At 42.0% G+C, this 25,888-nt stretch overlaps 1 protein-coding gene across 1 annotated transcript in view; it reads right to left on the bottom strand.

The window, feature by feature from the left end:
- Dnah3 (dynein axonemal heavy chain 3) overlaps nucleotides 1-25,888 on the bottom strand; it is a 162,522-nt gene that overhangs the window by 107,522 nt on the left and 29,112 nt on the right. The window contains exons 16-23 of the mRNA XM_040755449.1: nucleotides 18,487-18,640; nucleotides 17,603-17,747; nucleotides 14,895-15,106; nucleotides 10,077-10,168; nucleotides 7,217-7,331; nucleotides 4,725-4,841; nucleotides 3,331-3,510; nucleotides 1,851-1,987 (exon numbers count right to left, since the gene is read on the bottom strand). Of these exons, the coding sequence (XP_040611383.1) occupies nucleotides 1,851-1,987; nucleotides 3,331-3,510; nucleotides 4,725-4,841; nucleotides 7,217-7,331; nucleotides 10,077-10,168; nucleotides 14,895-15,106; nucleotides 17,603-17,747; nucleotides 18,487-18,640 (1,152 nt within the window). The remainder of the gene's footprint in view (nucleotides 1-1,850; nucleotides 1,988-3,330; nucleotides 3,511-4,724; nucleotides 4,842-7,216; nucleotides 7,332-10,076; nucleotides 10,169-14,894; nucleotides 15,107-17,602; nucleotides 17,748-18,486; nucleotides 18,641-25,888) is intronic.

Genomic DNA, 25,888 nt, shown 5'->3' with positions numbered 1-25,888 from the left:
TTGTGTGTTTAACTTAGGTAGAAACTTAGCTCAAAGAAACATAGATATTTGAGTATCACATCAAGACGCCTTGGATTCTATCAGATTTGTCTTTCCTGGGGGGACATCATTGCTTTCTCACTTACAAAGTCAAGATAATAATAATGATCCGAATGTTATAGGATTATTCTAATGATTACCTAGCTATAAAGCACTTAGTATGGTGTCCTGGCACAAGGTGTAAGTGCTGCATTAGTGTTGTCTATCGCTATTCTTACTAGGAATAGCAACAAAAGACTAGAACTAAAGGCCTTGAGCTCAACAGATGGCTCAGTGGTTAAGAGTGTGCTCTGTTCTTGCAGAGGACCTAGCTGCTCACAACTGCATGTAGCTACAGCTCTAGGGCACCTGCACTCATGTGTATGTACCCACACATGACGCACATAAATAAAATAAGCATTTAAAAATGTTTATTCCAAAGCCCAAACCTCAGGAGGTTTCCAGAATTTAATCTCTTCTCAGTGGTGCACTTCCAAGTTAGAGTTCCTTCCACTATTTGTGCTTGTTTGTGTTGCCTAAAGCAGGAGCCACTGGCCACAAGTAGCTCTTTACATTAAAAAATTAGTATTAAACAAATTAAACTTCACTTTCTGAGACACTGTAAAATGTACAGTGGTGGTCTGGAGAGATGGCTAGCAATTAAGATCATTGGCTCCTCTCCCAAATTCAATCCAATTTCCAGCACCCACACGGAAGCTCACAACTGTACTAGGGGATCTGATACCCTCTTCTGGACTCCTTGGGCACCAGGCATGCAACAGCTAGATGGGCATACATGCAGGCCAAACACACATGCACATAAAATAAAAAATAAATTAAAAATAGCATCCAATGGCCACACGCAGCTAATGGCTACTTTATAAGACAGGACAAATAAAGAATATATGGGTCAATGAGAAAAGATTCATCGGAGAACAGTGTGCTGAATAGATACCAAAGGAATTTCCCCCACAGAAAGACCTCAAATCATCACCATACTAGCTATAAAACCCTATACAATTTTTTCTTGGTAGAGAGTAGAGAACTATACTTCATATAAGGCCACATTATAGTTTTTTGTTGTCTTCAAACAGAGTCTCATGAAGCACTAGTTGGCCTCCAATTTTGTAGCTGAGAATGACCTTGAACTTTTGATAGTCCTGTCTCCACCTACTAAATGCTGAGATTTCAGGCACTAGAAAGTATGCCCTAATTGAGTTGAGCAGCATGGAGTGACCAGCCACAGTGAACTTGACACGAACAGATGTTCAGAGGTGAGACCCCTCAGAAGTAGCCCACATTGACTCTTAGACAAAGCATTAACTTTTGTGGGAAAAAATACCATACCAGGAACTATAAATGTTAATGACCAAAAATTATCTGATATTTCTCAAACACTTCCATTTTACATGTAGTTCACTGATTTGCACAGAAAACCCATGAACTAAGAGCCATTAATATTATTATATCTCAATTTCATACTGGAGAACCTGAATCTCAGATTTCCTAAAGGTGTTCAAGTGAATAAATAGAGAAGCTGGGGTCCCAAGAGATGTCTCTTTAGCCCTAAATACCAGGTATTAATCATGACCTCTATGCCCTTTAATGAACAGAAATAATATGGACTGGCCTAAGTGAAGATATAACCTGCACACAGTCCATTGAGCTTCAGTCTAGATGATGGCCATGGAGGCATGTTAATTCCTAGATGTCCCCTCTTGGAGAATAGGGAATCAGGAATGGAATAGAATCCAAATGTAACATGAAAATTTTAATTCCACATATGTATGGTCTCAGAGGGTAGGTCCAAATGAAAGAACAATCCTGGATACCTGGGGAAAAACAGCCTCTTCTTCTCCAGGTAGTTATTCAGCCCCCGTTGGATGTCTTCCAACAGAAGGTTGGCTTCCTGAAGCTTCTCAGTCATTCTTGGCTGGTCAGCTGCCACCAGAACCCTGGTATCTTTCACCTGTGTTATACACACACACACACACACACACACACACACACACAGAGAGAGAGAGAGAGAGAGAGAGAGAGAGAGAGAGAGAGAGAGAGAGAGAGAGAGAGAGAGAGAGAGAGAGAGAATCATTATGGGTACTCAAAGTTTCCAGATTGGTCATGGTAATGAATTCATGGCCAACCCACCAGCTAGTGATGCTGCCCAACCAAATATTTCTAGTTCCCCAGGGTGACTGCTCACCTTCAATCATGGTTAGTTGGACAGAGCTTGGGCATCACAAACTAATCAAATCAAATTCATCTGAGTGTTTTTGGGGGTCTAAAACATAGACCATGGCATTCTGTTCTGTCTGTAACGAACCCTTGACCAAGGAGATTTGGGGCTGTATAAAGATCATCTCCTACTGGCTACTCTGTGGCAGAGTAGGCCAGTCTGCAGGGAGAAACCCAAGCAGGCAAAGTTGAAAGAGGAGTATAGACAAGGGGTATAATATACATAGAGTGTTTGTGAGTTCCAGAGGGTTTCCTTGGCTCTCTATTGACCCTTTGGGAGGCCTGGATACTCTACTGTCCTTGTGTTCTATGAGTCACCCAATAATGTTTCTTGGCCTACACTTAGTGGGTTTCTATAACATGCAACCAAAGAAGGATAACTAATGTAAAATCAGTTCTACTGGTGGGGTCATATAACTGTCTCTCCCATCCCTCACCCCTAGAATCCAGACTACAAGTAATCCGAGCAGATATTCTCCATTGATATAAATTCTCTGATCATGTGTCACAATTTGAGGTTTTTTTTCAAAAAAGGGAAAAATAGGTCCTCTCAGGATATACACCTTATACACGTGTAACTTATCCTTCAAGGCTTGGTTCTAATGTCTCCTGCTTTGGAGGTCTCTTTGACACTCCCAGGTGACTGTATTGCTCCCCACTGTCTGCAATATCACAGCAAGTTTATGCAAGCCTGTGTATCTCATAACAGAGTTGTAAGAAAGTGAAAAATCATGTTCTTCTCAAGTATTTTCTGACTTCTAAGATTATGTCTGAGTCATCGCATTTGCCAAAAAAATCATTAAATAACCGAGTGTCAATGTGCACCACTGTTAGAAATCTAAAGGGATTTGTGAAAATGTTATCACAAAATCTTCTATCTCATTAGATATGATAGGCAAATAATGTAAACTGCTAAGAGTGATCTCTAGGGAGGTAAGATTTCAAAAATTTTCTCCTTTCCATATCTCATATTTCCATATTTGAAGTTTTAATAAATCATAACAATGATATAAAATGTCAAATTTAAATTTTATTTGATAATATTCCTGCTGATGAGATGCAAGAGATAAAACTCACCGCCTGAGCCATGAGTGCTTTCCAGTAACTATCCACAGTGCCAAATTTCTTGCCCTCTTCTGGCATCTGGGCTATGATGTCCTCTGAGCTGAAGATTGGTTCCAGGTACAGCCAAGTGACTTGGCATTTTAACCAGGCATCCAAATTTTCCTGTACTCGAACTAGCTTTTCTTCCCATTTCTGTTAATTTAGAATTCCAAATATGAATCAGTAATCTGCCACTCTGCAGCACACATCCAGTGCACGGGCACACAGATGGACAAATTCATTGATTCATTAACTCACTCATTCACTTGTTTAGCAAATATTTATTGAAATGTATCTCACATGGTTACTGTTTCAGAGAACATGGATATAATGAAACAAAAGGTCATTAACCTTGTGGGGCTTACATTTTAGTTAGCTAAAAATAGTAAAGCTTATTCTTTGATGAGTGATGGTCAGGGAGGCATATGTATGTATGAAAGCAATTTAATTCAATCACCTTATGAGATATTAACAAATGTATGTGGGTTAGAGAAATAGATAAATTGATATAAATTCTTTCCTCTATACCAGAACTCAGGTTAAAAAAAAAAACAACAGCAGCAAAACTGGGTGTAGTGACATATGCTTGTAATCCCAGTGCTGGAAAGGCGGAAACAGGCAGGTATCTGGGATTAACTGACCAGTCAACTCAGCCTACTTGACAAGCTCCAGACTGGTGAGAACTCTTGTCTTAAAAACAAAAACAGTATGACTGCTGCCAAGACTGTCCTCTGGTTTCCATGTCTCACATCTCTCCTCTCTCCCTCCCCCCTCTCTCCCTCTCTCTCTCTCTGTCTCTCTCTCTCTCTCACACACACACACACAAATAAATAAAATGAAGATATTAACAAACTTAATGTTTACAGATGCAGACTCTGAACCCAATAATTCAAATAGCTTCGCGAGGTCACACAGCTAACAGTAAAGGCAGAGTCAAAATACAAACCCAGAGGTCTGGAACCAGGAGGCCTATGCCACTTTTTCTTTTTCCCTTGAACTCTACCCCTTGAACTCTACACACCACCTGCTAACCTATCCCACTTCTATAGACAATGATCAAGGGAGGCTAAACTCCTAGGGTCATGTGGTTCATTTCTAGATTATTATAGACTATAAAACACTTGGCAAATATATTTTTGTTTGGCATATTCAAGCCTCATTTACTCTTTCAGCAGACTGCTCCAATGGCTCCACAGGTCATTTTATATTATTATAGTTTTGTGTTCATTACTCCTTTCATTTTTGTCCATTCAGGGAAAGGGACACTTGTTTTGTTTTGTTTTGTTTTAACTTGAAAATTCCACCCCTCATCTGAGAAACTGAGATCTCATGGGCCATAACAAAATACACAATGGCTATTTTCTTACCCGACACTCTGCTTCTATAGGCTTGATGAATATAGAGCCACACATTGTCTGGGTCTTTATCACATGATCATCGAGTAGCAGTTGAATGTCATCAACCGCACACAAGATGCTTGTATCCTGCCAATAAAGATGTCCACTCAGTCAAAGTCAAAATCATGAGACCCACTTACTTCATATATCCCATTATCCATGCTGATTTCAGAAGGTTCTAGATGGCCTCACAGTACAGAGTCCCATCCCAGGGAGATAAGCATCTATGTCTCACAAGATTTTCTCACTATAAAATATTTATTTTGAGACAGGGTCTCAATATAGATGTTCCCACTTCAGCCTCTGAAGTAAAAACTACACCTGGCTCACACTGGTTACTAAAAGCACTACTGCCAGGTAGAAGCAGTGGGCGATGCCTGTTATCCCAGAACTCTGAAGACTGAAGCTGAAGGCACATCATGATTTTGAGGCCAGGCTGGGCTACTTTATAAAACCCTGTCTCAATAAACAAAATGAAAGAAAACCAAAGAAACAACATTTACTGTTTGACTTATTTGCAGGAATCAACCTAACCCAGATATGCACCTACAGTTGGGGGAAAATACAGTCATCTTCCCCAACTGTCTGCCTCGTTGACCATTTGATTTCCTGGTTCCTCCAGGGAGCATCAGCTTCCAATCACTGGGTAATACTTAGATTCATGTACTGCAGCCAATCATAGGGGTTCTTATAGCTATTTTAAAATGAAATTCAAAGACTATTTTTTCATTTCATGAGTTTTTTTAAATAGCTGCTAACGGATAGGTTCCACTTATTAAGTTAATTAAATTTAATAACCATGTAAACAAAGCTTTGCTCGTTTGTTTTATGTATAGTGGTTACATGATAAAAGTACATAGACATGTAACCCCAACTTGGAAACTTCTATCTTATACATTCATTGAGTTCTATTTTGCTATCATATAAGGGTATTGTGTCTTCAGCGTCAGTTCCTATGGACGGCACCATTTCCCCTGAGTCATTGTGGCAGATAGACTGCTAAGAGTCTGCCACCTGCAGTAAATCTAGTGTTGCTTGATTTGATTTCACTTCCTTCAAGCTTGTAGACATAGATGTGTATGCAAATATGGATGATGTAATTGTAGATATGGACTAAATCTGGCTTAGGATATATTCTATCTTTTCTCAGTGTGTCTGGAAAGCATGTCTAGCTATTCATAGACTGGTATCTTCACTGTCATTTTGTTATTGCTTCTTGTTGATGCTACTTCAGTCATAAACTTTGAAGATGGATTAGGAATAATGAACTTGCTTGTAGGTCCATGGCTGGCCTCTTCATCACAGCCCAGCAACCTCTAGAGCAGTGTCTCATCCAATCAGAACATGCAGCTCCAAGCTTAAGGAGCCAATGAGGCCTGGCCTTGTTGGGAGAGACCCAGTAATGAATTCATTTGCCTCCAGTTCTCCTGCCTCCAATTGGCGCATGGATGGTTCTTATCCAAGGATGAAAACAAGGCATTGTGACCATCAAAATCAAAGGGAGAAAGAAATCACAGGAGGAGGATGTTGCTCTGAGAAAAGGGAAGTGCTCAGATCTCCAGGGTTTTGGTTCTATGTTGAATAATTGGAAAATGGAGTACAGGAGGTGTGGCTATGTGGTAGAGCACTTTCCCAGCAAGAATAGGCTCCAAGAAGAAAAGAAAACTAGGAGGGCAAGTGTAGATGCTCAAGCACCCAGAGGGTGGACGAGCAGGAAAAGAAATCAATTGTGATTTTCTTCTTTAAACATCCTAAATGATTCTACTGTGCAGTTAGCATTTGAGATGCTGCTCTAGGTGCCAATGGGGAGCAGTATGTGAATATGTGTCCTCCACAATGTACTGGGCAGCAGCCGCCATATCTACCCTATGCTTCACCACAAGAGCAAACTAGACCCTGGGGTTATCGAAGCAGATGCACATCCACGTCCATTGCACAAACTCATAAGCTATCTGTAAGCACCCATGAAAATAAGGAAATTTATATTTTTACAATTCAAACTTATGTAAGTGTCTGAGAACTTACTAGTCCTGCAGAACCTCAGGCCCTAGTCTAGTCTGCATGAATCAGTTTAACGAGATCCTGGAGGAATTCCTGTACACATTAGCATTTAGGAAGTAGGATGCATTGTTGTCAACCTCATATATGCTTCTGAAGGACTTGAGTTGGTGTGTGTGTGTGTGTGTGTGTGTGTGTGTGTGTGTAGTTATATAAGTCTGTGTACTTCTTGAGACATGCTAATTCAGGAGACTTGCTCCATTCATTTGAACTAGGTCAAAAAAACCTTTTGATATCACAATGCTCAGCTCCAGTGGAATGTGAGAGAAAGGATGATGGGGGACATTGCACATGCAGAGGTTTATTCTTCTGTGAGGTCTGTTGCAATACTTGATGAATTATGTCTGTATCGACTACACAACACACAGGGCTGTTTTCAGGGAGTTCCCATTAGACTGACTCACAGTGTCCCTGTATTTCACAAAACTGAAAGTCATGTTGACCCAGTCTGACTTCATCTTCTCCAAGTTTTTCTCCAGAGAATATTCCTTGCTGGCAGCTGCACTAATGGGCTCCAGCCTGAGGAGAGAACATGCAAGAACCAGCATCAACAGGAGGTGGCAGAGGAAACACCCAAGGAGGAATTTCAGCTCAGTCAGAAGAAATTTCCAAAAGCTTTAATTCCAACAAAATGTTTCCTCTAAGGTTTGCCAACTATTTCCAATGTGTTTCCTATTCTGAGTACTGTTGTCTTTTGGGGCTGTTATAAGTTGAGCTTTTCTCCAAAATTCACATTGAAGTTCTAATCCCCAATCGCTCAAAATGTCACTATATTTGAAGTTTTTAATGAGGTGATTATACTAAAATGAAGCCATGAAGGCTGAGCCTAATCAAGCATGACTGGTGTCCTTATAAGAAGAGTTGATGGCAGTCACATAGAAATAGAAGGCCATGTGAAGCCACAAGGAAAAGATGGTCATCTATATGCCAATGAGAGAGGCCTTCAAGGAGCCTAGCATATAGTTGTGAACTTCAAGACTCCACAATTATGAAAAATAAATTTCTGTCGTTTAAGCCACCCAGCCTGTGGTGCTTTGTAATAGTATCTCTAACAAATTAGCACAGGGTGATAGACTTAGAAAGCAGTACCCCAAAGCATGGTGCTTTGTCATTCCAAGGACATTGAAAAAATAGCGAGCAGAAGGTACCGGAAGAAGATTTGAAAGTTCAGGCTTTCCCTGAACTCCTTCTACTCTCCAGATTCCTTCCTTAAAACAAGTCATAGAAATCCAACTTCTTCCTTCTAAAGGGACCTTCCTTTACCTCCCTGCATAGGAGATGTACAGAAAGAAATTTGATTCTCCTTCCAGAAGGTTCCTGCTCCATATCCAGGATGAAGGAATTAATGCTACATATCGAGAAGGCACGGGGAATTTGAGCATTCAGCTGTGAAGGCTTTCCCTCTCCTAATCTGTTTCCATTAGTTCAGGGTCCCTTTATCTAATCACTTCTATATATAGCCATCCATTTTTTATGCACTCTAAGCATAAAACTGTTTTTTTTCTCTGGGAAGGTAGATCTTCATTTAAGAAGTCTTCCATGATATGGAACTTTGGTCAAATACATTTGTTATGCTTTTCTTTTGTTAACCTATCCAGTTATGGGGTGTGACCCTTCTGGTAGGTAAGGAAGGGAACCACCCAGCATCAGATACTTCTTTGTCATAGGAGGCTGCTGTTTTATGTGTGAGGATGTTCAGCACCATCCTTGACTTTGTCAACTCCACTGCCAGTTAGAATGGAATGTGAACCACATATGTAATTTAAAAGTTTGTTAGTTACATTAGAAGAAGAGCAAGAGATGAAATCATTGATAATAACTTACTCCATTCAAAATGTGATCATTTTAAAGATGGGTATTAAAAATTGTCCTCCTGCTGGGTGGGCTTTTGCACATCATTAATCCTAGCAAAGGCAGAGGCAGGCAGATCTTTATGAGTTTACAGTCAGTCTGGTCTACACAACAAGTTCAAGGCCAGCCACAGCTACAAAGTGAGATTGTCTCAAAACAAAATTATCAGCATTATTTTCTTGATAGGCTTTTGAAAGCCAGCCTGCATGTGAAAGTTCCAGTACATTGGATCTAGACTAGCTGCATGCCAAGGGCTCACTCATGGCATTTAGCTTGGCTCCTGCCTTGGACAGCACTAACACAGAGGATTAAAAAAAATACAGATAGCCAGGCCTGTCCCCAAAATTTGACCAGCAATTTGGGTGGGGCCCAAGAACACGCTTTTCTAACTAGATCCCCTATGGTGGAGATGCAGTAGCTCTAGTTGCCAAACCCTGAGAACCACGAGCATTCCTGTAGTTCCCATCTGAGTTGTCTAACAGAGTTTGGTTGAGGTAATGTAAAGTCCGCCTATTGTTTTAAAGGAAGTATGGAAAACAAATAGAATTCTGAATATCACTGATTTTAAAAACAGTATTTGAGGGGGTGGAAGATGGCTCAGTAGTGAAATGTTTGCCATCCAAGTGTGAAGACCTGAGTTAGACCCCAACACCCAGGTAAAAAAAATCTTGTGATGAGAGGTGGCACACTTTATAATCCCAGCACTGAGGATGCAGAGACTAGTAGATCCCTTAGGCTCGCTGACCAGACAGGCTAACCTATTTGGCTCCTAAGGAATGACACCCAAAGTTGACATCTGGCCTCCACATGCACATAGACATATGCACCCACACCCCCCACATCTGTATACCAACACTCATAAACACACCTGCAAATATTCTCACCCCTCCCAACAAACAGAAATAAACATAGCCATTCAGCTAATACTATTTCTCACCCTATAATTCCAGGGCACTTGGGAAGAGAGAAAAAAAGATCATCATCACAGTGGGTGATGGGCTTTAGCAGTTCGAGGGTCACTCCTAGTTTGCCCTTTAAGAGGAAACAGGCCCATGAAAGACTGAGTGGGTTTGTTCTAAGTTCTTAGAGTTGAGCAGAGCAGAGACTCAGGTTCACAGAAAACATGTGTTTTTAGTTTCTCCTTGAAATAAAATCCCTCTTTCTAGTCCCAACCCTTACAGCACGCACACACACGAGACAGAGAGAGAGACAGAGAGAGACAGAGAGAGAGAGAGAGAGAGAGAGAGAGAGAGAGAGAGAGAGAGAGAGAGAGAGAGAGAGAGAGAGAGAGAGAGAGAGACACTTCGGTAAATCAGCTCAAGTAGGGTCATTAATAGCCTTAATTCACCTTGACTTAGGAGATCACAGTGACCCCTGACCCAAAACCTGTATAGAATAAGGGATGACCCTTACTTTTCAACAAATTTGCCGAATCCAAACTCCAGCATGTTTGCCAGGCACGTTGTCTCCGTGGGCTTTATCTCATAGCCAACAATCTCACTGATCTGCAAAGGAAGGATGGAGTCAGGGAATGGTTGTGGAAGGTAGTGCTGTCCAGTAGAACCTCTATAAGGATGGAACATTTCATTATCTGCTCTGTCCAGTATTGTAGCCACTAGTTCCAGGAGGCTGTTGAGCACTAAAACTGGGGCTAATGTGAGTGATGAACTGAATTTGTGTGTTCAATTAGTTTTAACTAACTCATCATACTCAATCAAATGACTACATGGAACTAATGGTTGTTGAGTCTGACACTGTGGGTCTGAGGGCTCTGGAGGTTGTTACAGAGCCACACTGTGTCTGGTGTCCCCCAAGTTTGTCTCCCATCAATTAGCGAGCACCCAAAGGCCAGAACAGAGCCTCAGTTATGCTTCAGGGGTCCATGACAAGCTGTAGTATTTTCTGAGTGAGGTGGGAGGGTCTATTAGACACTCCCAGTGCTCTGAACTGAGGAATAGTAAGGATTCCCCTTTAAAAGAGCCCCCATGCTGGGCTTGTGATCCCGGATACTCAACAGTGTGAGGAAGGAGGATCATAATTTCTAGCTCTACCTAGGCTACACAGAGTGAGTTCAAGGCTAGCTGGGTCAGCTTAGTAAGACCCCATCTCAAAATTAAAAGTGAAAGGTGATTGATGGTACACATCTCTAAGGAAGCTCTGAGTGAAGGAAGAGCTGGGGAGCACCAGGGTCCTCCATGCTAAAGAAGAGATGAGGACTGAAGCAGGAATGAGTGCCTGCATGAAAAAAATCATCTATTGCTGAATGTTACCTCTATTTGGCTGCCAGAGGACTGGAAAACAGCAGAGCAGAAAGGAGTGTGGGTGCTGTGTCACACTCTGTCTTACCCTGTGTCTTTGACAACTGGTATTTGGTAGACACCAGTATTTATGGAGGAAAAGCCTGATTAAATCGGAGAACTGGAATGGCTTCCAATCTGGGTTCTGGGGACCTCTGGAGGATCAGTACAGTAATAAACTAAAAATAATAAGCATTTATTGGGGGCTTACTGTGAACAGTATTGTTTCAAGAGTTTCACAGACTTATTTCAGACCCCTAGCACCACGAAGAGCATGCTAATGTGTTATTCCCACTTTACATCTAAAGAATCTGAGTTGGAAAAATTATCTTGTCTAAGACCATCCAGTTAATAAACAGCAGAATTGGGATTTGGATCCAGTTCTGACTCCAATAAATGCTATCCACAAACTCTAATATCTCCTACAGATCCCTGTGCCCAGTTGTCTGTGCCATACACTGACCAGCTCTGGACAAAGGTAGCGTTTGGCAAAATTTTACAGTGCACAAACTGCACAAGTATTCCTGGTAGCCTTGACCTCTCATTTATTGAAAATACTGTGTGTGTGTGTGTGTGTGTGTGTGTGTGTGTGTGTCTGTGTCCCATGCACCTGGATATCATAGCACACATGTGAAGATCAGAGGACAGTTTGCAGGAATTGGCTCACTCCTTCTGACATATAGGTCTGGGGGATCAAACCCAGGCTATAAGGCTTGGTGTCAAGATCCTTTACCTGCTGACCCATCTTGTTGGCCCCATTTATTCTTTTTATATATTAAAATGCAGCAGCACATGGATTATCTCTTTGGCTAAAATACACTTTCATAAAGCATTCAGCATAGTGATTGGCTCAAACTGAGGACTTGGGGATTGGCAAGATGAATTAATTATTTCTTACAGATAAATATTGACAAGGCATTTGTTTCTCTAATTCTAAGATCCTGGAACAGTGCTTTCTATGTAGACACTAGTCCCTTATGGTCTCTACATCTCTCAAACATGACTCGTCTGAATTGAGATGTGTTCTGAATATTGTACTAAAAACTTCACACTACTGATTTCACAGTCGATGGGTAAATAAATGATAATACATACTAGTTTAGATAGGATATATCTATGAAATTTATTTTATTTATTTCCTTTTACTTTAGAAAATATGTCTGGGGACATAGCTTAATGACAGGGCACTCACCTCACGTATGCAACTTACTAGGCTCAAACCCCACTACCACAAGAGAAAGAAAAGAAAAAAAAAGTTGCAGTCTTAAAGTGTGGCTGCCAGGAGCATTAGCACTTATGCACAGCTGGTTCTGTTCTTAGGGACAGCACCCTTGGAGCTTTTCGAAAAATTTTGTCCATAGCACTGGCTATATGTTTCTTTGTCCAATCTTGTTTTAAACCCAAACAGCAATACCTTGTTGGTATCTATAAAGTGTATGACCCAAACACAGGACACTAGTTTTTGCTGTGTTAAGTTCAAATGGCCAGAAACCACAGCCCAGCTGTTTGAGAACCCCAGAAGATGTGTCCTCAGGCCTTGAGAGATAACAGGTGACTTACTTTTTAGAGCCTTTTTGCCAGAACCAGAATCTATGTAAATGGGTCTCCTGAGGAGAGACATTAGGGCAGATTGTAGTTTTGACAGGCTTGGGGCTGTCACAGATATGGGAACCTAAGCGGGGATAGCCCCTCATATATCTGGTGATCCATGCCCTTTCTTACCTGCTCAGCCTAATGGATACCCATTTTAGAGACTCATTCCTTCCTTCCTGGGGCTACATTCCACTGTTAGTTTTGATCCACTGTCCCTTCTGCCTGTTTCTATCCTCACCCCTCAGTGCCCTCTTGGCACTATTTTACTTAGGCCAAACAGATTTGGATTCCAACTCCTTCCTGGTACACTAACAAGCTATATGGCAACTTAATATTTTCAATTCTCAGTTTTTCTACCTGTGAACTAGAGATAGTAACAGTCCCTATTTCAAAGAGTTGTCGAAGATGAAATGGGAGAATTCAAATAAAGTGTGCAACACAATGTCTGGGAGTTTATACCTCCAGTAGTGAGCTGAGATCACTTCTGAGTTGTAAGTCTAGGGAATATTAGAAATGATGAGAACTAAGAATGCCTGGGGAGGGGGTTAGTGCTTACACATGAGCTGATAGAGGAAGCACCAGAGAGAAGGAATGCAGACCCCTGGAGTGCATTTAAAAAATATGTTTGAAATTGAGCTGGGGCTCAAAGTTAGAAGCTTGTACATGTTAGGCAAGCACTCTATGACTAAGTTACACCCTTGGCCCTAAGGAGTGTTCTTTAAATATTGATGAAAACACTTTGAAGTTCTAGTGCCATATCAAGGAGAAATTTGGAACTATAAGAAGTCACCTGTCCACCCAACATTCTTAGCTCCCCACACAGGTCAAAGGTCTAGGTCATCTATATCCATGGGGGTAGAAGCCCCACGAGCATCCATAAGGCCAGAAGCCCTTTGCAGATTCCCTTTAGGGTAGATGCCCACGTGATGACCTGTCGCCTGCCTTCCTGCACAGCATCCCAACCCTTGCTGGGGTCCTGAGTCTCCCACTTAGCTGTGAAACCGAAGATTGCTCCTCTCTGCAGACAGATCTTGAACCACTGGTGTATTAAGATCCCTGTCTTTCTGTGGAGATCAATATGCTATTCATCATGGCTCGGCTGGGTTTCATTTAATGTGATGTGTTGAGAGACTGGCTCCTCCCAGAGATCATGACCTCAATCTCATGCATATTTCTTAGAGAGGAATCTGCCCATGCCAAGCTGGCCGCCTTGCCACTCACTCCACATAGCAGCGCCCGGGCAGAGGGCATTTTAAGGCTGTTTGAATCTGGCAATCTCTTTAGAAACACAGCGAGCCTTCTTTTTCGTGCTTAGGGTTCACGCCACACTCATCACCCTCACACTTCTCTGCTTATAAAAATCCTAACTATTTTTAGGAAGAATAAATGACTATTGCTCTAATTTATAGGCTTAAAGAACTTAAAAAGAGTACAACTTACTTCTTTGTTTGTCTATTTGTTTGAGACAGGGCCTCATTCTGTAGCCCAGGCTAGCCTGGAATCTACCATGTAGCCTGTCTCAGCTTCTCAAATTCTGGGACTATGGGAATGTCCCAACACACCCAATGTGCCAAACTCTTTCTAAACCTAGCCTGTGTGGCCAGGAAACTCCCCACCAAAGATAGCCTGCACAGGAATCATCTGAGGTCATTTGCAAGGCCCCAGAAAGGGGGGACTTTCTTTTTGTGCTTGGAGGAGCAGATCAAAGCTTTCTCATTGTGACTGTAATCACTGTCTAGAATATTTACACACGAGTAGTGTGGGCCCAGCAAAAAGGATCAAGCTGGTCATAAGACAGGAAATTCATCCCATGATCCACCATTCCTGTCCTGAAAACCAGCATGCCTCCTAGGCCTAAAGTAGATTTTGTTTTCTTGCTTTCCCAGGGTCCCCAGTCTAAGGATTCAGGCATTATGCTGGCTTTTTCCCGTCACCTGGCAGAATGAACTCAGGCAGTACCCTGGTCAGCCCAGGGTTCCATGGTTGCATAGTTTGCACACAGGTGCAAAGGATCCCTTTAAAAAGACAGACAAGCTCTCTTTCCTGTTCCTCTCTTTCCCTCTCTCCTTCCTGCTGTTCCCCTGGGGCAGACAGGACTTTTTCTGTCTCCCTCTTCTCTTCTGTCCTCTCTCTGTGTCTCTTTACCTCTTTTCTCTTTCCTTGCCCCTCCCTTCCCTTTCTAATAAAACTCACTCAAGCTCTATCTGCCTGGCATGTTTGTCTCCCGACCTCGGTCACCCTAGCCTGGAATCCGTCAAGGTCCCCCATGCAAGGTTCCCCACAAGCTTTATCATAACACCCCTGGTGGGGCAGGCTGGACCACACCGGGGGTGACAAGAACCTGCTGCCAGTGCCGGTCCTTCATGCCTGGGTTGCACGAGATGTTGAGGACAGGTATGTGCTGCCTGAACTTTTCAATCTTCAACTTGACGTTCTCTGCTAAGCGCCTGGGCGCAGGCACATCAAGCAAGGTCTTGGTCAACTTGTAGGTCGTCCTCCACATATTCCCAATATCCTCTGCAATTTCCTCGGCATTCAGTAAAAAGAGGGGACCTGGAACAAAGAGCAATTCATACTATGATGGAGATTCTTTCATGTGTTAACTCCCTGGACTTGAGAACGGTGCCAGTAGTGATGAAATGAACTTAGCCTCTGAGGATGGGCCTTGATCTGAATTGAAGTCCTTGCTTGACCAGTAGAGCCTTGAGCAGGCATTCACACTATCACCTGCCATACACGGTAACAACAGACTCCTAGAAGGACGACTGGAATCAGTGTGAGACAGTATAAACAGAAGGGCAAATTTCACCCTAGGCATAGAATGCTTGTACACTCAGGGGGTTAGTCATTCCAATTAATGTTAAATGCCACATTAGTAGTATTAAAAGGACTTCAATGTGCTGTAAAATAACAGTTGGGGAGTGGGAGCCTTCTAGAGTTCTGAGAATATAATATATAATAGTATAATTAACATAAGTTTGAAATTATTAAAAAGAAAGAAGTACAAAGATTACAAGCTCATTGACTGAAGGGGACCTGAGTTTGGATTCCCAGCACCATGTTAAAACAAACAAACAAATAAACCAAGCTGGGTGAAATGTTGTGTGACTGTAACCTCAACATAACAGTGAGATAGGGGAGACAGGTGGATTGTGGGGACTCTCTGACCAGTCAGTCTAATCAAGATGGGGAACTCCAGGCTCAGTGAGAGGCTCCTCCCCCACACACATACATTTTAAATGAATGACACTTCCGTTTTTAAAGTACTTCAAAATATTAGTTTCTCCCCTCCCCCCTTTTTTCTTTTGGTAGGGAGTTTTTAACATTGGCTTTCACATTCAGCCCAAATCTCCCTATGTCCCCATGGTAATGCATTACTTCCTGTTGGAACGTTCTAGATTAACATGACTTCTTGTATTATGCTATAGCTAACTGACTTATAAACACCCTCCAACTCCTTAGGGCTGCCTAGACCAAATGCAACTCCACTCACTTAACGTGCCTCAGCAACTCAGTGTTTTTGTCAAATCACTAAAAATTAAATCTTAAAAGAAAAATTAGGGGCTGACAGAACAATTGGAACGGGAGCTACTTCTGACCCTCTTTTCTCAGGCAGTGATTCAGGCCAAGGGGTACAGAGATGAAGCCAGAGGATGGCTTCATCCAGGAGAGCTTCCGGTGGCCATAGCACAAGGAATTCTGTTTCTCCGTACACATTTGACTTCAATGGCAAACAGGGAAAAATTTTTTTGTTTTGTTTTTTAAGTTGAAAGTAAGGTAACACTTTAAACATCCAATCATCAAACACAACTTTCAAAGTTGCCTTCTTTAGGTTTGTACAGAGTAAGAAATAGACTCTCACAAATTGCTAGACGAGGGAATGAAAACCTCACTGTTCTAGAAGACAATAACAAAAGTCAGGTTTCCCCTACAAGAGTCATTTTTAAAACCTTACTAATTTTCACAACATGCCTTTTGGATCTTAGACATTTTCTCTTAGGAATCCATCTTAAGAAAACAGTAGCAGAGGAGAATAAGTGATTCTGACCAAAACACATTACACACACATATTAAATTGTTAAAGAATGATAAAAGATGTTTTCGAAAAGAAAACAATCATAATTGCCCAGAGAGACCCAGTAAAGATGTCCATTCCGCTGAGTTTATCTCACTGAAGCCCTAGAAATGGATGTCCAGATCTCTGGTTTTGTCCTTCTAATACTCTGAGCAGAGATGGCTTCCAGGGCCTTAATGAAAATCAACTGTTTCCCAATAAATCACCCTCTGCAAGCCCATCTCCTAAAACCCATACAGATATAATAATATATTATATTACAGCCTAATTTAATATATAAATTACATATTTACTACATATTATTTATCATGTAATCTAATATAACTTTTAATATGTAAATAACTAAATAATATATTTTATTGTATATAATGTATAAAATATGCTATGGTGTAATATAACATAATCCATACTGACTGAATAAGTAATATTCCTATGTGGATGACTGCAGTATATTCAAGTTGAAGGAGTTTTTCTCCTAACAAATTTGTTGGTTCTCTGTTCAACAAGACAAGGCCTACCAAACTGCTAGAACCAAAATCCAAAAGCCACCCAGGGTTTTTCCTTCCTTCTTCTTGCCTTTCATGTCTACTGTTTTCTGTTGATGCTATGCACACATTTGCCTCTCTAGACTTCAAAGCCTAGAGTGAAGGGTAGGTTCTAGATGCCTCAGGCAGTCTGGCCCTTAAAGCAGCACTGCAGAAGCTCTGTTTTCAATCTCTCTCCTCTTCTTGGAATCATCACCATGACAAAGACTCTGGGTGATGATGGGATTTAAAACTGGATACAGGTCTCTTACTCTTTGGTTCTTTGTCTCCCTTTGTTATTACATCAGAAAACATAAAGTGTGGCTGTCTTAATCCAGAGTATTGGAATTCAAAGAGCAAATGTGATTTCAGAACTGGCTGGGTGGACCCACATCCCCACTTCCAACCCTCCCACCCCCACAGTGCAGAAAGGGTTAGAATTTGGTATACCATTCATCCATTCCTCTGACTTGGTGCTAAACTCGTAGGCTGTTACCCACAGTTGCTCATAGGGCACTTTGTTGGTCATCAGCGTTTGCAGGAGAGGGAAAGAACTCTTCTCCTTCTCCAACAGTTCTTCTTCCTTGTTAATCAACTGTAAGAAAAAGAAGAGGCTATCTGCTGGGTAGGTGGTTCTCTAGAACCCCTGAAACCTCCAAGACAACTTCCTCAGCATTGACAAAGCCAAGTGGAGGAGGGCAGACACTCATCCAATGGGGCAGACTTAGCAGGAAGGTCCTTCTGCTGCCTTTGAGGGCCATGGTACCTGAGATCTAACTGCTGGAAACTAATAATTTGATGCTTGCTTTTTTACCTTTGTTTCCAACATACTGTAGACTTCATTTTCATGATTTCTACATGAAATTTATTTGTTCATATGATTGTTTACCAGCCTTCCTACATTAACTTGTCTCAAAAGGAAGAGTTATCAATACTTTTTTAAAGCAAAACACCTTGCTAATTGACTTTTGGAGGCAGTAGCTAAATGGCTCCAAGTCTTTTTTATCCTACTAAAGTGGGCATCCATAGGGATAATAAGTTTCAAAGGTTTGTTCCAGGAATTGAGACAGCTATATGAAACTCCTTGCATATCACTCAGCACACATTGGATACACAACATGCATAAGTAGGTACCTTGTTGTAACTTCTTTGGGTACTTCATGGCTTACAAACACCTGATAAAATGTAAACACCATGTAGAAAAGGTAGTTGAACATACTCATGAAACAGTGGGCCAGGCAAAAAAAATGCTGTGCACCTGACAGGTGTGTTCATAAACTAAACCAGAAAGACCAGACTTTGGAGTCCTAAGTCCCCATCACAAGGTTCCAAACCTCAAATTCTGTCATTGCGAGATCTAGGTTCTTGGAGAGTTCACTAAGCCTTTCCACGTTGTTCTTCATTTCTTCTGTAGTCATCACTTCGCGCTTCCTAAAAGTTTCCAGTTCTTTGCCATAGCCTTCGAGTCTCGACTCAAATTCTGAGCACCTGAAAGCAAAGACAGTCCCATCACACCTGAATCTCCATTGTCTGTCCTTGCCAGGTTATCAACCTGAGAAGGATTTGCTCTTCTGACACCTCCTTAACTCTGCATCTAAGAGCAAATGAAGGAGAAAAAAAAAGTTAAAGAACCTATCATACATCTACTGGAAATGGGCTGCTATGAGCCTATTGGTGATTGAACATGCCTAGAAATGTTTCCTGTCCAGGTAAGTGCATGCTCAAGTATGTATTTTATGCAGTATTTATTCATTCTTGCATTGGATATTTATTATTGAAGCCTGATACATCCCAGAACTAGGCACCAGAAAAGGATCTGTGAAATATGCTATTCTTTTTTATTTTTATAAAGTTTTATTTAAATTAGAAACAATCTTATTTTACATATCAATTCCAGTTTCCTCTCCCTCTCATCCTCCCATTCTCCCCACCAATCCCCCATCCCACGCCCCATTCGCTCCCCAGGGAAAGTGAGGCCTTCCATGGGGATCATCAAGGTCTGTCACATCGTTTGGGGCAGGGCCTAGTCCCTCCACTGTGTATCTAATTTCTATACCCTATTGGAGCATGCATTTTAATTAGGAGGGGATCTAGACAATAAGCATGGATAGGTGAGTGGGTGGATGGATGGTTAAATCCCCAGATTATAGATGGATGAATAAATCCACAAAGATATTTCTGATAGTAACAAATGCCCTAAGGAAAGCAAAGCAACAAGGTGAACAGACTCCTTCATGTTATTCACTCTAGCTGGAGTTATCTGTCTACTTCATCCATATGATCAACAAATCTGGTCTTCATTTGTTTCTTCCTTTGCCCAATTTAGGCAGATGATCTATTGTTTACTGGACAGAATCTACAGCTAGGAATGCTTGTACAAAATGTCTACTTTGATATTTATTAGCTATGTGGTCTTTGGGCAAGTCACTTAAATTCTCTATACTTCAGCACACACACACAATTAATTTAATAGCTAAATAACTAAATAGAAGTGAATATAACATTGTCCAGAATTGAACTTGGTTTATCATAATCACTATACAAGAAATTGCTCTCATTGATACAAATCTATACATTGCCTTCATTAACTCCATGTGTTCCTAGCAGTTGCAGACTGTCTGGTGTATAGACAACAATCAATATTCATGAATGAACAAGAGAACTTGTCACCAAGTGCAATGTTGGTGACAGCCCATAAATTTTGCTCTTATCTTCTTAGATTATTAATTCGACTATAACAATTTTAAATGTTCTTTCCTTTTCCTCTTAGCACTTTAAGAGAGTTACTTTTCAAGTGATTTGGTTTGGATTTTATCTCTAATTGTGCCATGTGTGAGGCATTCTCTGATATGATCCCTACCTCGTGGTTCATACCCCGTATAATTGACTCCCTCAAGTTTGGGCTAGATGTGATAATTCATTTCTTATAAACAAAACATTGCAAAGGATGGGCTTCCCCTCCAAGAAACTTCCCAGGAAGGGCAATTTCTATCTCTTTTGCTTGCTCTTTTGGTCTTACTCTGAAGGAAAACAGCTCCCCTGTGGAGATGTCCATGAGGTGAGTAGGAGAGCCAAGGGCCAATGAGGTGCTCAACCCTGCTAATAACCATGGGAGCAAGCACAGAATTGGATCATCAGCTAGTGGGACCCCAAGACTAGCCCATGGCCTGGATAGTATTCTGACTCCAGCTTCACAGGAGACCTGGTATCAGAGACATACAGCCAGAAATACAACCAAGTGGTTCTTAGAAGTTCTGACCCAAAGAAAGACACTGTGAGAAATTCTCATTGTTTTAAGATGCTAGTTTGTGTTATGTCACAATAGATATCTAATATATGTAATTATATTATTTTTGTTCCTTACAATTTTTGAGTCCTGAAAAGTGGCCAGTTTTTAATGAATATCTATGGGCATTTAAGAATAGATATTTTATATTTCAGGGTATTGTTTGGTGTGCTGTTATTAATGGAAGTCCTTTAAACACCTCTCACTGAACCTTCTCTGAAAAGCTGATTAAATGACCGAAATTTCAGTGATGGTACAGGGGTTGACATGTTTGCAGGTCCAAAGTCTAATCATAATTTCTTCTGGGCTATCTTTAGTTCTCTGCTCACCTCTGGGCCTGACCTGACATCCTTGTGATGCATTAGATTAGCAGATCACCAGCTCCCACCATCCAAAGTGCTGAGAACATTGTCAGCCTCTGGGCTGACACACAGATTTCTCGACTTCTGCTGTACCTCCACCACCTGGTGTCTCCACCTGTCTCTAAAAAGTGCCTTCATTTATAACTTAGTTCTGCTGCTGCAAAAACCCTCGTCAGACTGTTACCACATGGGAAGACAGAGGCTGGGGTAATCCAAGGCTATGCTCCTCAGCCATGGGCACTCATTTTTGGTTTCAGAATAAACTCTTATTCTCTGAGAGGTAGATGGTGTGTTTTCATGTTGATGTTATCAATATGGAGAGAGAGTGGGAGACACACCCTGACAGTGAGTCAAGATTGCTGTTTATTCCATTATCTCCGCATTCAAGTTACACTTCTATGTGAGTCATGCACTAGTTTATATATAAGAATTGATGTCTGCTTTAATTTTCTTTTACCTATCTAATAAATCATCTTTGATCCACTGATTCCCCCAAAGTGTTATGAGCCAAGTGGAAAACTAGACAATCCTCCAGCCCAGAGAGGTATGGCTTCATCCTCTTCCTCATCCTTACAGCTGTGCCACCTTGGTCCTTCTTATCATTCTTTCGCCTCATATGGCTCATATGGCCTGGGTGGCCACTACCATAAGGAGAGCATAGGGAAAAGTCTATCTTCTGGGAGTCCAGATAGACAGTGAAGGATGGGAGATGTCTTAGTTAAGGTTTCTATTGCTGTGAAGAGACACCATGACCATGGCAGTTTTTTTTTTTTTTTGGTTTTTGGTTTTTACGAGACAGGGTTTCTCTGTATTGTTTCAGAGGCTATCGGTCCAGCCCGGCCTCGAACTCACAAAGATCCACCTGCCTCTGCCTCCTGAGTGCTGGGATTAAAGGCGTGTGCCACCATCGCCCGGCCCATGGCAACTCTTATAAGGAAAACATTTAATTAAGATGGCTCGCTTATAGTTCAGAGGCTCAGTCCATTATCATTGTGACAGGAGCATGCAGCGTGCAGGCAGACATGGTGCTGGAGGAATAGATGAGTGCTACATCTTGCAGATGACCGGAAGTCAACTGACAGTCACACTGACAGAAGCTTGAGTAAAAGAGACCTAAAGCCCATCCCAATAGACCACACTTCCTAATAGTGCCACTCCCTTTGGGGGCCATTTTCTTTCAAACCACCACAGGATGTTCACCACCTATTGTGGACCCTGATGTGGTGATGGTGGATGAGCACTCAGGCATAGTGGATAGGCTTTGCTAGCCCGTCTTAATGACCTGTTCCTGAAGCTGCCTCTCCAAGAAATCCCCAATCTTCAGGCTCACATATAATACAATTTAATCTTTCCTCACCCAGAACTCCAGTGCTAATAACTTGCTGCAACAGGACATTGCCTTCAGGAAGATGCCATGAAACCTATTAATTAGTTCAGTGTCAGCAGCTTCTGGGTGGCTTTGTGGATCTTGGCTAAGGTAAATTTAACCCTCCAGACCTGATGTTTGTTCCAGAGCCCATATTTTTCTATCAGCTTTAGTTTATGATTGAGATGCAATTTCTCAAAGGGTCTCCATGGGGTTACATGGATTTTATGATACAGCTGGCATGTTGGTTCCCACTAATACTTTTTCTCTAACTCATTGGTTTTCAACCTTTCTAATGCTATGATCCTTTAATAAAACTTGTCATGTTGTAGTGACCCCCAGCCATACAATTATTTTTGCTGGTACTTTATAATTGTTTTTGCCACTGTTATGAATCATAATGTAAATATCTGATATTCAGGATATCTGATATGCAACCCCTGTGAAAGGGTCATTCGACCCCATAGGGGTCACAGGCATAGGTTGAGAACAACTGCTCTAACTTATTACCATTTCATTTTTCTTTGTATTATTATTATCATTTTGGTTTTTCAAGACAGGGTTTGTCTGTGTAGCCCTGGCTCTCCTGGAACTCACTCTGTAGACCAGACTGGCCTTGAACTCACAAAGAGCCGCCTGCCTTTGCTTCCCAAATCAAAACTCTGAGATACCATCATACTCCTGTCAGAATTGCTAAAATCAAAAACACCAATGACAGTTTGTGCTGGAGAGGATGTGGAGAAAGGGGAACACTCCTTCACTGCTGTTGGGAGTGCCAACTCGTACAGCCACTTTGGAAATCAGTATGGAGATTCCTCAGGAAAATGGGAATCGGTCTACAACAAGACCCAGCAATTCCACTCTTAGGTATATACCCAAAAGATGCACATTCCTACAACAAGGATGTCTGTTCCACTATGTTCATAGCAGCATTATTTATAATAGCCAGAACCTGGAAGCAACTTAGATGCCCTTCAACAGAAGAATTGATAGAGAATATGTGGAACATTTACACAATGGAGTACTACTCAGTGGAAAGAAACAATGGAATCTTGAAATTCGCAGGTAAATGGATGGCATTAGAAGAAACCAGTTACAAAAAGACAAACATGGTATGTACTCACTCACATATGGATTTTAGACATGGATCAGGGGAGTGCCAGCCTAAGATTCCACTGCCAGAGAGTCTGGGAAACAGGGAGGACCCTAACAGAGATATGCATGGAATCCTGGGGAAGGGGAATAGGACAGGATCTCCTGAGCAGATTGGGAGCATAGGGGAGGGGAGTGGGAGCTGGGAGAAAGAGAGAGTGAGAAGAGGAGGGGAGAGGAGGACATGGGGGAGCAGGAAGGTTGAGTCAGGGGAAGAATAGAGGAGAGCAGGATGAGAGATAACATAATAGAGGGAGCCATTACAGATTTGATGAGAGAGTTGACACTAGTGGGATTTCCAGAGATCTACAAGGATAACACCAACTGGCAAACTAAGCAATAGTGGAGAGACTACTTAAATGCCCTTCCCCAATAATGAAACTGATGACTACCTTCTCTGCCATCCTAGAGCCTTCATCCAGTGGCTGATGGAAGCAGAGGCAGACACCCACAGCTAACTGTGAACTGATCTCCTGGAATCCAGTTGCAGAGAGGGAGGAGTGATGAGAAAAGGTGTCAAGACCAGGCTGGTGAAACCCACAGGAACAGGTGACCTGAACAAGGGGGAGCTCTTGGACCCCAGACTTATGGCTGAGAGGCCAGCATGTGACTGATCCAGACCCCCTAAATTTGGGTGTCATTGAGGAGGCCTCAGCTATCAATGGGGCCTTGGGTAATAGATCAGTATTTAACCCTGCTGTTCGAATGGACTTTGGGAGCCCATTCCACATACCGGGATGCTCTCTCAGCCTAGACATATAGGAGAGGGCCTAGGTCCTGCCCCAGATGATATGACAGACTTTGGAGATCCCGTGGTGGAACTCACCCTCCCTGGGGATTGGAGTGGGGATTGGGTGGGGGATTGGGGGGCTGGTGGGGAATGGGGGAGGAGGGGAGGGAGAGGGAGCAGGGAAGCAATTAAAAAATAATATAAAAAAATGGCCACCAGAGAAGAGCTGTTCTTAGTCAGATGTTGCCTTAGTTTAAAAGAGAAAAGCACATAGAGATCCAACATCAGTTTGCTGCTGCTATTTATTTAACAAAGTTCTGTAAAAGCAAAAATTTCAATTGTCTATGATTTAATGCCCAGGGGAGTTCAAGGGAACTCCCTTGTGTGAGCAATTTATTTTCTGTCTCAAAACATTTGAAAAAAATGTGTGTAAACCCATTCCCTGAGCCATCTCCCCTTCTTTTTCCAAGATGCCCGGGGAACTTCCATTATACTCCATGGAATAGAGCGGCTCACAATCATGTTTGTCTGCCTTTTGTACTGACCACAAAATCTACGACACAGTTGAACAAAATGGGGGGCGTGAGAGCAAAGCTGACTGTGTAGTTGTCTTCACAACTACAGTGTGGTATGTGTTTTTACATTACCAAATCTCTAAACACCATATCCACATAAAAGTGAAAAATCTGCTAAAAGTAGTTATGAATTTTCCCAGAGGACAATACACAGACTTGGTGACCACATTAGAATATTACTAGTGTCATCTTTTGTAATTTTGCATAACTGCTGAGCATACTATAATGTCTAAGGTACGTTATAGCACATATATAAAAACACATGTAATGCATTTTATATGATAATACATTCAGAAAACTAATTTGAGTAACTTAGCTGTCCTTGGGACCGTTGGAGTCCAAGTGAGGATAGTAGAGGGATTTAAAATGAGTGATGGCCATGATTCTGGCAGGAAGTGCAATTCACTTTGAAGGATAAAGAAACTTCAATTGAGGACTCCTAACAGGAGTAGATACAGGTAGAGTTGAAGGAATTTATTGTTGGGTCTACAAAGTCTAGCATAAGATATTAAATGCTGCTTCTCCAGTTGGTAGCACTCTTTTGGGATGCAGAGGAACCTTTGGAAATTTGGGCCTGACATAGGATACCTGAGGTAGCTTTTGAAGTTACAACTCGGCCCCTGGCTCCTGCTTTGTTCTCTCTGCTTCCTTGTCCATCATGACATGGACAGCTTCCATCACACATTCCTGCCACTGTGTGAACTGAGCTGTTCTGTCACACCTTGCCCACCACAATTGACTCAAATCCTCTGAAACCACACGCTGAAAGAAATCTTTCTTCCCTTACATTGTTTCTGCCAAATGCTGTGGTCAAAATGCGAAAGTAACCGACCAACAAACAAAACTAGTGAGGCAACTAGCTACTAGCACTGGAGGGAAGCCCTTAGAACCCCTGTGGCTGAGGGGCAGTGTGAACTTAAACTATTCAGAGGGATGCTGATACTGCTGCCCAGGGCCAAACATGGCAAGGGAGGAAGAAATGGAATTCGATCATGCTCCAGCCTCCTGCAGGACTCACCAATGCCAGAGCCCAGTCTCAATCCAACAGACCATGGAACTAGGGCTGTAGGTCGAAAGTAAGTCTCTCAGACACTGTGGGAGGAGGATGGACAGCAGCTGGAAGTGCGGAAGCTAATGGAGAATGCTTGGCACTGAACCCCAGAATTGATGTCAGTTGGGGAAATGAGGTCCACTACCTTGGAGGAGAAACCCTGCACTCTTCCCACACTATAAGCAGCAGCTATGGTTTCTCCCAGGGTTGGTCC

This window comes from Mesocricetus auratus, unplaced genomic scaffold, assembly GCF_017639785.1.
Source record: "Mesocricetus auratus isolate SY011 unplaced genomic scaffold, BCM_Maur_2.0 Super-Scaffold_4256, whole genome shotgun sequence".
Lineage (NCBI taxonomy): Eukaryota > Metazoa > Chordata > Mammalia > Rodentia > Cricetidae > Mesocricetus > Mesocricetus auratus.
The sequence above is the reverse complement of the archived record's forward strand: the minus strand, read 5'-3'. Positions and strand labels throughout refer to the sequence as shown.